The 12,837-nt window shown below is 44.2% G+C and overlaps 1 protein-coding gene across 2 annotated transcripts in view; it reads left to right on the top strand.

Moving 5' to 3' along the window:
- The window catches only part of TRA2A (transformer 2 alpha homolog), a 140,987-nt gene that overhangs the window by 10,915 nt on the left and 117,235 nt on the right, over positions 1–12,837 (top strand). For both annotated transcript variants that reach the window (XM_030201850.1, XM_030201840.1), the window contains exon 2: positions 11,190–11,323. In XM_030201850.1, coding sequence (XP_030057710.1) covers positions 11,190–11,323 — 134 coding nt within the window. The remainder of the gene's footprint in view (positions 1–11,189; positions 11,324–12,837) is intronic.

The following is a 12,837-nucleotide window of genomic DNA, read 5'->3' as shown; positions in this document are numbered from 1 at the left end:
CGTTGCGATAGCAACATCCTCAACTTTGTCCCTATTTCTAGGGCCTTATATGCCAGCGATGAAAAACCAACCCTACTTTTTTAAGGGATTTGAAACATGCTCTTTCTAATGAAAAGGATTAAAAAGAGTTTCCAGAAGATCTTTTGTAAAAGTGGGCTAAAAATACCCTATTTTTGGCGTTTTTGCAAAAATCATCAACTTTACACTCAATTTGCGAACTAATGGAAAATATTAGGAAAATGAAATTTTATATTCGAAAACCTTGTGTTGATAAGTTGTTGTGTGCAAAGTTTCACGTTTATCACACCTTTAATTCCAGAGATATAAAAAGCCAAACTTACAATTTTTTCATGCTGCAAATTTTTCAGACCAAGTTTGCTCCAAGTTTTCTTCATGGAAATCGCTTATGAAGATTTTTTTTTATTAGTTTGTTTAATAGAGCGCAACAAGTTGTACAAGATGGCCAAATTTTGTTTCAGCAAAATATTGCCGGGGATACATTGTCTCAAAGTTGCCGAAATCTTGGAGTCATACCATAGAAGGCTGCAGTATGGGGTCAAACAGATTACTATATCTCAGCAAGTATTGCATCGGTGAACGTAAAACTTTACCAATGTTCAATGGGGACATGTATGAATGTTCCCAGAAAATTTCATTGAAATCCGTGATGGTCGAGCAGGGCACTTCTCTGAAATCAGACCACTTGAAATGGAATGACCAATCAATCGGGGGTCCTCCCAGCCCTTTCAGAGATGTAGATGAAGGTACAGAGGTTGTATGTTAGGAGGGCCCTTCTGTTCTGTTTTTGCAAAACTATAGATTTTGTCCTTTCAGGAACTTTGTAAGGGGAGATAGCCTCTAAATTTCAGAGCAGCGGATGAGGTCAGCCATTGAGGTGTCTTATATTATGTGGTACAAGGCAATTCCTAAGGACGTATGAGCTCATTCCATGCATTCTCAGGAAACTTATTTGGGCAGAGGCCCAGGCAGTAACCCCAGGAGACATCTGTGGGGCAGCAACATGGTTGTCCCTTTGTGAAATATTACAAACTGGATAGCCTGTCTAGGCTGTGGTTATGCAGGGGACCATGTTTCCCTCCCTCACTGTAAAGACTGGTATATCTGTTAACTGTTAGTGGCTTTTGGACTGTCCCCCTGGAGGTTACAGTGGAAACTAGGTTTTTGCATAAATGTTATAGATTCTCTGCAGATGTTACATAGTAACATAGTAGGTGAAGGCAGAAAAAGACTTGTATGGTCCATCCAGTCTGCCCAACAAGATAAACTCATATGCGCTACTTTATATGTATACCTGACCTTGATTTGTATCTACTATTTTCAGGGCACAGACCGTAGAAGTATGCCCAGTATTAGTCCCGCCTCTCAACCACTGGTGCTGCCACCCAATCTCTGCTAAGTTTCTGAGGATTCATGTTAAGGGTTAAAATGAAAAAAAAAAAAACCTAACTCTTGGTATGGCTATACTATGATTTACTAAGGTTAAACATACAAAAGTATTCCTAGTTCATATCCTGCTTTGGCATTGGTGGAAAAGTCTACATCTCTTCCTTTGCTGGTCAGGAAGGGACACAACACATCCTTTGCTGGTCAGGAAGGGACACAACACATTGATTCGACTGGTATAGTAAGATTCCAGGAAAAGAAATGTAACAGATATGAATAAATGTCTCCAATCCATATCTTAAAGGCAGCTAATGTAAATATCATGTTTGCAAAAATCCTGGAAGCTGAGAAATAAATGGTGAGACTTATAGTGGGAGGTGAAAAAAACCCCTAAAAAACGAAATATTTAAAAACAAAAGCAAATATGGGTAAACTTAAGTTTCATAGGCTATCTTGCTGCAAGTGGATTTTCAAAACCCTGTGTCTAGGAATGCTGCAAGGGTAGAGCATTTTAGCCATCCCTCATTTATAATGTTGCTTACTGGCACTTGAAGTGCATGTCTTCAATGTTCTGGAGAGAGAACTGGGGTCTTTGGTCAATAAAATGGGACAAATTGACACACAGTTGTGAGTAAAGGCTTGTGGCTTTATAGCAACAAGGGGACAGATTGCAGTTGAGCTGGGTACCTAAAAGTAACAGAAGGAAACGGCTTAGTCATAAAAGGCACTGCTGATCTCCTCTACATCTGACCCCTTCCTTTTGCCTGAGTACCTATGCTCTTTTCTCAGTTTTGACTTTACAGTTGCAGTTAGATGAGTGCATTTTATGCCTTGACTTGAGTTTGAAGGAAAACGTCTTAAATTGAGTTGAGAGACAAGATACCAAATCAGCAAGCTTTACAGTAGGCAAACGAAACTAGTACAGTAAGAAATTTTCAGTGACTATCTACTTTTCAGCAGATTGTGTCTGAGCTGTTTCCAGGGCTGTTTATTTCTAGGAGAATTCTGTGCAAAAAATGTAAAATTCTGAGCAAAATGTTATGTTATCTACGTAAAATACTGCAAAGTGCTGTGTCACTAATTTGCACAGAATTCCCCCATCTTGAGACTAGACTCCTTTCAAGGTCTGAAATTCTCCTCTTCCCCTCATCCATCTCTCTCTCATGAGAACATAACATTAGTCAGGGAGGTTAGATTGAGAACATGAGACTGCATGAGCCTCTCTAGTCCATTATATGGACTGAAGCCAGTAGGCGGAGTTTGCCACTATTTTTGCTCACCCAAAATGATAGCAAAAGATTATTAGAAATAAGACTATGTATGCATGCCCATCTGTAAAAAGTCAAAAGCTGTTCCAGTTGGGTAGGCAGTGCTTTAAATGCGGGGGGCAAAAGATTTTTAACTTGATAGCTTTTTAATTTGAAAGCTTCCTGTATGTAGATATAAATATCATGAAATAAAATGAATTTCAGTAAAACAGCTTAAATTATTGTAGCTGGTAGAAACAGCAGTTATAAATTCTGTATTTTGTTCTAATTTTTCTTCACTGTTCTATACAATACAGATGACCAAATTTCAGTGAGGGTATCCTGTTTCCTGATGGGTTCATGTTAACTGTTTTAATCTGCCCTGGGAAGCCTGGTATTATGAAAATTGAATTTATTGAAATTAAATGGAAGTAAAATTAAAGTCTTCTTTCATTGGGGCACAAGGAATCATAACTTCACTTCATCTGTTTTGTAGAAATTTGACATTTTAGATACACAAATAGATTCTGTTGTGAACATGCAAGTAGTTTTATAAGCCAAAATAAAAAATATTTTGTTTTAAACATAACTAAATATCAATTTTTTAAAATCCTTTATCCAACTTTTAAGGTGCTGCATATTCAACTGGATGATGATGCTGTGAGTTTGGTCTAGTGAAGTCTAACTCAGAATCTATTCCTTGGCTGGGCTCTAGTATCACCATATTGAAAATGTGACCATACCATGCCTTTGTGGTTATGTTCCACTAATAAGTTAAAAGATTAACTAGCTTTCTTGAAAGTATTATATAACCTTTGGATGCATGACTAGGAACGATAAATACACACATATACACCATATTACAGTACCTCATGTACAGCCACAAAACAACCTTTTAGGGTCGATAGTGTTCTCAGTGAGTTCCTTTTTATTATTGACCAGATAGTAGAGAAGAGTTTTTTCAGTTTTGGCACAGTCGTCTCAAGAATGAAATATAAAAAAAATCAATGGACTGCATTGGGAGCTTATATCCCACATTATTCCAATTAAATTCGGTGAGACATAATAGAATTCAGTTATATCATGGGAGCAATTAGATGGATATGTCTAAAACATTTTACAAAGTTGAGATTAGCATATATACCCAACTGGACATTTAAGTCTTTTAATGACGCCACATGTTCAGAAATCATAGCTATATGTATAAACGTTCAAATATTATCACATGCACACACCAGAACAGGCATCCATACACACATTGCAAAAGTAAACAACTTTCAAAAACTTTTTTTCTCATTTTCATCTTACAAAATCCTAGACAGCAGATGTACAGATTAGTAGGACCCAAAGCAGTCAAACAATACAGTTTTTATATTAATTGTTCAACCACCCATTGGATCCAAAAAGGAAAACCATGTGCATGTAAGGACTGGATAAACAAATTTTAAAACAAAGTTTAAAGCATATGCCTTTAATATGTAATACTTGGTAGAAATAATGAAACAATGATGAAATATTCACATAGGAAGCAGCCTGAGCCAATAGATTTATTTTCCACTGAACATAATTAACGAGTGGGTTGTGGCCATCAACCAGCAGGGGGAGATAGAGAGCACTGAAAAAGCATAGTGCCTCATGGCCAGCTAGCTCCATCTGCCTCTTCAGTATTCCCTATCTCCCCAGCAGGGTGGTTGCAGCTTCTTCAAGCTCCTTCAGAAAATCTGCCTGGGGTGGCTCCTGTGCTTTTGCCAGTTGTAGCAGGGTTGTTGTGGCTGGTGGTACCCACTTTACAGGCAAATAGGTTAGCCCTTTCCCTGCCTTACCCGGCCCCCGATGTGGAAGTAGACAAATAGGCAAGCCCTATCCCTGTCTTTGCCCATGCTGTGGATGCAGGCACATAGATTCGCCCTTTCCCTGCCTTCCCCACGCTACTGATCCTCCGGAGTTGGAAATTTGCCTTTTTCGCTGTTGCCTCAAACTTTCCTCACAGCATAAAAAAAAAAAAAGTCGTGTCGCGCTTTGGTGCTGCGATCCCAGAAAAGAAGTTTTCTTCTGATTGTGCAGCGTGACCGGAGCGCGGAGACTCGGTCTGGTGAGGTAAGAGCATTTTGTAGCTCCTCTGGGGAGGGCCCGTGTTTGGGACGATTTTGGCGCGAATCCGCCATTTTGAATTTCCGCTGTTTTCGGCGATGGCTGCTGAGAACGTAAAGCGCTGTTACATTTGTGGCAAGCGCAAATCTGCAGCGGGGCTCTGTAAGGCGTGCTTTTCAGGCGGTAGAGCCGGCCTGAGCATGGCGAGCGATGTTCCTTCCCGCTCCGTGGAGCTGGCAGTGGGCGCCATTTTGTAACAGCGTGGCACGACCCCCGCTGAGGCGGAGGGGTTTGAGCCTGGAGGGGTGCCTCGTGTAGAGGCAAATAAAAGAGCTGTTTCCCCCGGACTGGAACCGGGAGGCCAGGGTGAGCCATTTTCCCCTGATTTTGTTTTATTGCTGCATAATGCATACATGTTAAAAAGAGCTCTTTCGCAGGGGTCCTCTGTGGCCCCGCTTTCTGTATCCCCTCCAGTAGAGTCTGGCCTTGGATTATCGTCAGGCGCGTTTTCCCCTGACAGATGGCTGCAAGACAAGCGCAGAAGGGTGGATTCTCCTTCAGAGATAGGCACACCCCCTTTCCCCCCCCCCCCCCCCCCCCCCCCGCCGTGGTCGGGATGTGAGAACTCTGAGGGGTCTGGCAGGCCTTTGTGGTCTGGAGAGCCAGAAAAAGGTGCAGGATTGCCACCGGATCCAGATGGTCCTTCCGCGGTGAGGATTTTCCACCGCGATGAGCTGCCAGCGCTTATTACTGATGCCTTGCAGGTCCTCTCTATAGAAGACCCTGGGAGTACTGAGAACTCCTCCGGTAATCCGAGGATGGCAAGTACTAAGAAGCCTCAAGCCTTTCCTTTGCATGACTCCATCCAAGAGCTTATCACGGCTCAATGGGCTGACCCCGAGGGGCCTTCTCCGATCAGGTCCAAGACCCACTGATCTGAGGTAATCTTGGCCCACTCCTCGAAAAAGAGGGAAAGTCGTCCTATCACAGGAATCGAGGAGGGTGCCGGCGCACCATCATTGAGAGGGTCGCCCTTGAACTCCAGGTCTTGAGCCTGCTGCTGCGGAACGCCTGTCCGAGCGAAAGGCGTTCCTCTGCTGAAAACGGGCATGCGAAGTGAACCCAGCAGAACGCACCGGGCGGTACCTTCTAGCTTCACAGAAGCGAGGTCTGTAAGAGGAGGGAACCGCCTGACCCTTGGAAGGCCGCGCCTATCCTCGGGTATGCACTGGGGTTTGGCATCTCACAGGCCCAGTGGCAAATCTGCGCAGCCTGCACTGCTAGTGCTACGCACTGAGTGCCTCCTTGGCGATTTATGTAGGCCACTGCTGTCATGTCCGACAGAACTCTGACAGCCAATCCTTCCAGGGTCAATTGAAAGGCCAGAAGCGCCTGGAAAATCACTTTCAACTCCAAGCGATTGATGGACCACTCCGACTCCTCGGGTGTCCAAAGACCCTGGGCATGCCTTCCCCGACAATGTGCACCCCAGCCCTTCAGGCTGGCATCTGTGACCACCAGGCACCAATCAGGGATCGCTAGCGGCATTCCTCGCCACAGCATGCTGTCTGAGAGCCACCACTCCATACTAAGCCGGGCCGCATGGAGCCACGTGAGTCTGCATTGGAGACCACCTTTGAAGCAGGGAGCACTGCAGAGGTCTCGGATGCGCTCTCGCCCAAGGCACCACTCCCAAAGTGGCCGTCATCGACCCCAACAGCTGGACTATGTCCCAAGCTCGCGGGCGAGGCATCCTGAGGAGCAGACGGACCTGGTTCTGAAGCTTGCGCCGCCTTTGCTCGGGAAGGAAGACCATCCCCGAGGCTGTGTCGAACCGGACCCCCAAATACTCTAGAGATTGAGAGGGGGTCAGGTGACTTTTGGCTATATTGACGACCCAGCCCAGATATTGCAGTACTGAGACCACTCTGGCTGTAACCTGATGACTCTCTTCTGCAGAGTCTGCTTTGATGAGCCAGTCATCAAGGTACAGGTGAACCCGGATACCCTCTCGCCTGAGAAAAGCAGCTACTACCACCATTACCTTGGAAAAGGTTCGGGGAGCTGTGGCGAGGCCAAAAGGCAAGGCCCGAAACTGGAAATGTTTTCCCATCATCGCAAAACGCAGAAACCTCTGGTGCGGGGGCCAAATTGGTATGTGAAAGTAAGCTTCTTTCAGGTCCAGAGACGTGAGAAACTCTCCTGGCTGTACCGCCGCTATGACGGAGTGCAGGGTTTGCATGAGAAAATGCTGCACATTCAGAGACTTGTTGACTTGTTTTAAGTCCAGGATAGGCCGAAAAGACCCTCCTTTTCACGGCACCACGAAGTAAATGGAGTAACGGCCGGAGCCACGGGGGAAACCACCCCAATGTGAATCAAGCCTTGCAAGGTCTCCTCTACCGCCGCCCGTTTGGCGGCAGAACAGCATCGGGACTCCACAAACACGTCTCTTATTAGGGCATTTAATTCTATTCTGTAGCCTTCTTTCCTTTAGTCATAGCAGATGAATCCATGAGCCCTCCCTCAGTGGTTCATTATGCGATTTATGTTACTTTTTGTTCAGTTTTTCCTGTAGATATGTTCCCTCATTGGGAGAAGTTGGAAAACAGTCTTCAGGATTTCTGTTCAGTTACAGGAGGATGAGTTCATTCTCTCCAGGAGGATGAGTCCATTCCCTCCTTTGACTTATAGCTCCAGTTTTGGGGCGTTCATCTGCTGTGAGGAAAGTTCATGTTATTATGCTTTGCGGTGTAACACTGCTTTGGAAGCTTCAAATACTGAAGAGGCAGATGGAGCTAGCTGGCCATGAGGCACTATGTTTTTTCAGTGCTCTCTATCTCTTCCTGCTGGTTGGGACACAACCCACTCGTAATGGATTCATCTGCTATGACTAAAGGAAAGAAAATTACCAAGGAAATAACCTAATTTTCCCTTTAGACTGCTTCTGGACAGAACTTATACATGAAGGAAGCCCTTCCCTCATTATTCAATACCTCTGTGTGAAATCGTAGTAATAAAAGAAGTCAAGTACATTTTTATAATATACCACTGCATTCCACAAAACAAAAGGAGCAAGTTCCCACATGCCATCTTTTTTTTTCTTTTGATGTAGGCACAGGAAAAAAAGATGTTCCATAGCGTCCCACAGATCAATCCAGAGACTGGTGGGTTATGTCCCTCTGCCAGCAGGCGGAGATAGAGAGAACTTCTGAGGCTCTCATGTGCAGACATCCAAAACTCAGTATTCTCTCTGTCTAGCAGGCAGATGGTCATAGCTGTGCAGCTCTGGATTTGGGACTCCTCGCCCGTTCCCTCGGGATGAGATGAGGTTCCCCATGGGGTTGAGAGATTGCTAAGGTGCTGAGCAGGCATACCTGGTTCTCCTAGGTTCCTCCCTTTCTCCCCCCTCCCGCTGTTTCCTTCCATGTCAGGAGCATATGAGTGGTATTATCCTAATTAAAAAAGGGAGAAGAAGGAAGAACAAGTTTGGTGTTCTCAAAAGGCTCTCACAGTACCAGGGATTTGGTCTAAGGAGCTAGTGGGGGGGGGAGGAGTGCTCCGTGAGTTGTTCAGACAGGGCATTTGGCAGCTCCTTCTGAATCGGTTAAACGCTGCTCCTAGTGTGGGAACCGGAGAGCAGCTTCTGGAGCCTGCGATGCATGTCCTCGAGCGTTGTCGGGATAGGGAGACTCTCCTTCGGGGCGAGGAAATTCGGACCTCGGGAGGACAGCAGCGGGGTCGCTTCCATTGTTGCTACTCTAACAGATAATACAAGTACTTCCTCTGTGTACATCCATATCATGCACTAGCGGGCATGTTTGAAAATAATAGTGAGATAAAATAAAAGTGCTACTAACAAAGAACAAAAAGCTAGATAGAGCAGCTCATAGGTTTGCTAACTTTGTTTTGGGTGAATGGTGACAGCTGTGCAGAAGAGGGAAAGGGATACTAAATTAATTGGCTTCAACTGTTTGTCATGCCATTTTCTGTTCTCAATCTAACCTCAAGAATCTTTCTGTCGCCAATGGCCCAGTTTCCTGTTCCCAACGATGGTCAATCAAGGTCTCTTCACTACCACCCCTCTAACTTTTAGTAAGACTTCTAAATTTATCTGTTTCTAAGGTCTCCTCCCCCCCCATACACATAACTCCCACTGTGCCTCTTCCGACCCATGATGTATAAACCCCAACTCTCCTTCTACATACTATCACTATACTCTTCCCCCTCTCCAAAGCACTTTTCCTCCGTGCATTGGTTGCACAGCAAGAGGGAACGATCTTGCCACATTGTCATCCTGCTGGCCTAGACCAGACTGCTTATCTAAACCACTCTGTGGTAGCCCACACGTTTCAAATGAGTAGCTGGGCTATATATTTTTTTAATTTTATTTTTCCTATATTTGTACCTTGCGCTTTCCCACTCCATAGCAGGTTCAATGCGGCTTACGTATTATATACAGGTTACCCTAGTAGAGTTAAGTAGTAGTAGTAGTACTTATTTGTACCTGGGGCAATGGAGGGTTAAGTGACTTGCCCAGTGGCAGAAGAGGAGGATGTAGCCCCATTGTGTACCATTGCCTCTTGCTATGTGATAATTTCCTTCCCAGTCCTGAAGAGGTGCTGATGCCTGTGCAATATTCCCACAGGAGTACTATTTTTGACAGTATAAAAAGCCATGCTGGTGTGCTCCCCCCCCCCCCCCCCCCCACTCATTTTTGATAAGTGTAATGCTTGAAGATGATATAACTTAAAAGCTTCTTAATTTATGAGTCTTAGAAATTTAATTTGTGTTTAACTCGTGCCTTTCATTAGTAACACAAGGTGAGCTACTGTAAGTGCACGTAGAATAGCAATTTTTCTGTCCCTAGAGGACTTCAAATCTATGAGCTTGATTTACTTAATGCATTATGTACTTCCTGAATAGTCCCCACTGAGATAATGGGGCTGCCACTAAACATGTTAAATTGCATCAACACATGTTAATACAAGTTAGTTTTGTACCCGAGACAGCAGAGGGTAAAGTGACTTGCCCAAGGTCACAAGGAATGTCACTGAGATTTGTGTTACCAGATGCAATTTCTAAAAAGAATATCAAAAACATAATTTCACTGGTAATAGTAAGTTGGAAAGGTATTTTCGCAAGTTAACTTTTGTGTTTAGAATTTTTATCAATAGCCTTGACTTAGCAATGAAATTAAATATTGGCCATGCAGAGGGTTTTGTTTGAAAATCTCCAGTTGGCCTTTTGGATTAATTATCATAGTTTCCATATAGCTGAAGTGTTCTTTCACTGAATGGATACTTATGTTGGATTTGAACCTCAGAGTCTATGTGGCAGCTCTGCCCCTTTAGAGCTAACAGTCAAGTAGGGAATTCTGAATGGGTTTGGTTTCCTTTCAGGATATTTTAATAACACTTTTGGATGGGCTTGCATATGTTGTGTATTGACATATATGCATGTGGTCTTTTTAAAGATGGGTTTCTTTAAGTGTTTTTGCTTTTGTGGCTGGCTGTATGAAATGTTTGGCAGGGGTAATTTTAGCTTTGTAAGTAAAGTAGTTCAAAGGACATATGCTTTCTTCTAAGCAATATGGCGTAGCCCACTTTTTGCACATTTATTTTAAGTAGAATGTTATGAAAGTATGAGAGAGCTTTTGTATGTTATGCGATTTTATATTTAACAGATAGGCAAAGTTGTTTTAGTAGGTGGAAATGTAAACATTGATACATGTTTTAAAGTAGTTGTTTGCACTTCACCTGCTGGTTGTTCCTATTTTGATAGATGACATTCTGAACACCAGCAGAGTATTATTATCCCCACGTGCTTAAATATACTAAATGTTCTTTTTCCATTAAGGTTAATGTTCATGAAGAAATTGAAGAGTTTTTTCCAAGAATGTGGAAGATAAATCAAGATAAAAGAAGGCTAATGAAAAGTATTAAAGATCAGAAAATTAAATTGAATGGGGGAAAAATTGAACAGAAGATTGGTCAGATAGAAGCACTTGAATTTTTTTTTAAGGCTTTAATGAATTGTTTGAATTGGGGAAGAATTCACGATGAAAAATGAAAAACAATGAAGAATGAAGAAAAGTAAAAAGCAAGAGTGAACTAGAATTAAAAGAATCTGGAAGAATGAATGGGTCCTAGGTTAAGTAAATGTATGGTTTATGTTCCAGTGTCTGTATGATCAAGTTAGAGATGAATTTGCATGATTATTAAGTTAATAATAGACTTGGTGATTTGGTTCAAGTAGGTTGTTAATGAGGAGCATATACAGTGTTAATTAAATCCATTAATAGACATTTAAGGAGGGTATTAAAAAAGATGTGTTTCTAACCATTTATTTTTCAGGAGCAATCAGTAAAATAGAAAGTTTTTTAAAATATTAGGTGTTAGGCATTTATATGACAAGTACTATTTGTAATACTGTTTTCTTCGTTAGGCATCCCGCTCCCAGTCCAAATCCCCATCTGGGAGCCCTGCTCGTGTAAAATCTGAGAGCAGGTCAGGATCTCGCAGTCAGTCACGGGCTTCAAAAGGTTCTGAATCACATTCCCGATCAAGATCAAAATCCAGGTATGAATAATAAAATCAAGCTCTGGAGTGCTGGCTGTTTACTATTTTGTATCTGTTTGGGAATTCTTCCCTTATTGTCTTCTCAATTTCCTTTGTGCAAACATTTAAGACTTATCTAAAATTTGCTCCAATCCTGAAAGAAAAAGCCCTGCTATGTACAAAACTGTGTGCATTTTCACTCTGGTATTCTTGCTTTTCAGTGGTAACTTACTTTCCTTGTCACTTGCAGCAGATGAATCCAGGAACTAGTGGGTTAAGTCCGCCTACCAGCAGGTGGAGATAGAGATAAACTAAAGGCAGTGATGCCAGACGGTCAGCTCCTTCTTCAGTTAGTATGTCTCTATCTCAGCAGGTGGTGGACGGCTTTTTCTCCAGCTCCTGTGCCCAAGGCCTCTGAGGATGCTCCTGGGCCGGTGGCTAGTTTGAGCCGGGGGTGGCGGACTGGTGGTGTCCCCTTTGGCAGCATACTCAGTTGCTGGGTCCCTGCTGCACCTCAAATTCCCTCTGAACAGGCTTTTGCTGTTCCTTTCCTTCCCTGTTTGTTTCTGCATCCTCACTAAAAAAAACAACATAGAATTTATTTAAAAGAGAAACAGAGAAGCACAGGGAAGTTTGTTTTTGCTGAGAGCAGGTTTGTGTTACTGCTGTCCGAGTCCTGTTTTCTGTTGCCTGCCTGCCTCGAAGTGGAGTCGGAGAGTTTCTTTTTTTTTCTTCGGCTCAGCTGTCAGTTCCTGCGCTTTCCCAGTCCGGGGTAAGTCTTGCTGGGTTCCTGTTCGGGGGCGGGCGATGGCAGTGCAGGCGGTAAAACGCTGTTCCCGATGCGGGAAATGGCGTTCGGTGGCAGGCCTTTGCAGTGTGGGGTATGCTGATTTTGCGGGACTCGACGGAGCGGTGCCCCCCGCCGGCCCCCCGAGAGTGTGCTTACCCACCCGGAGCCTGGCGATTCTCGCGCCATTTTGTGATCGGTCGCAGAGCCAGTTTTTGCGGTTTTGGGCACAGCTGCTTCTCTGCTGGTAGGGGAGTCGGGGGGGGGGGGCATCAGGCACTGTGGGCACTGGTGCAGGTGCCATGGCTGCGACCTCCTCCATTGCGGGGGAGGGGTTTTCACCAGAGTTTATTTTGCTACTCCATCAGACGTTTTTGTTGAAAAGGTTCTTGCCATCCCCCCCCTCACGCGGCTGCGAAGCTTTGGCCTTTGATCCTCTCTGGGGGTAACCAAGAGATTTTGGGGTTTTCCCCAGAAGGTTTCTCCTCCCTTAAAAAGCCTAGGTTTTTTTTTGGGGGGGGGGGGGGGGGTCGGAGGAGGGGTCCTGCATACAGTCGCCTGCATCTCCCTCTGTGGTGGCTCTCTCGGAGCAGATAGGGGTAGAGGACGGTGTCCTCACTGACCAACCGGAGGACTCTTCCGCCGTGAGGATTTTCCATAAGGAGGAGTTGTCCTCCTTTATCGCCGGAAGCCCTGAATATAGAGGACCCTGAGGTTGCGGCTTCTCAGGCGGTCAACCCCAAGATGG

Source organism: Microcaecilia unicolor, chromosome 1 (assembly GCF_901765095.1).
Source record: "Microcaecilia unicolor chromosome 1, aMicUni1.1, whole genome shotgun sequence".
NCBI lineage: Eukaryota > Metazoa > Chordata > Amphibia > Gymnophiona > Siphonopidae > Microcaecilia > Microcaecilia unicolor.
This window is presented reverse-complemented; position numbering and strand designations above follow the sequence as displayed.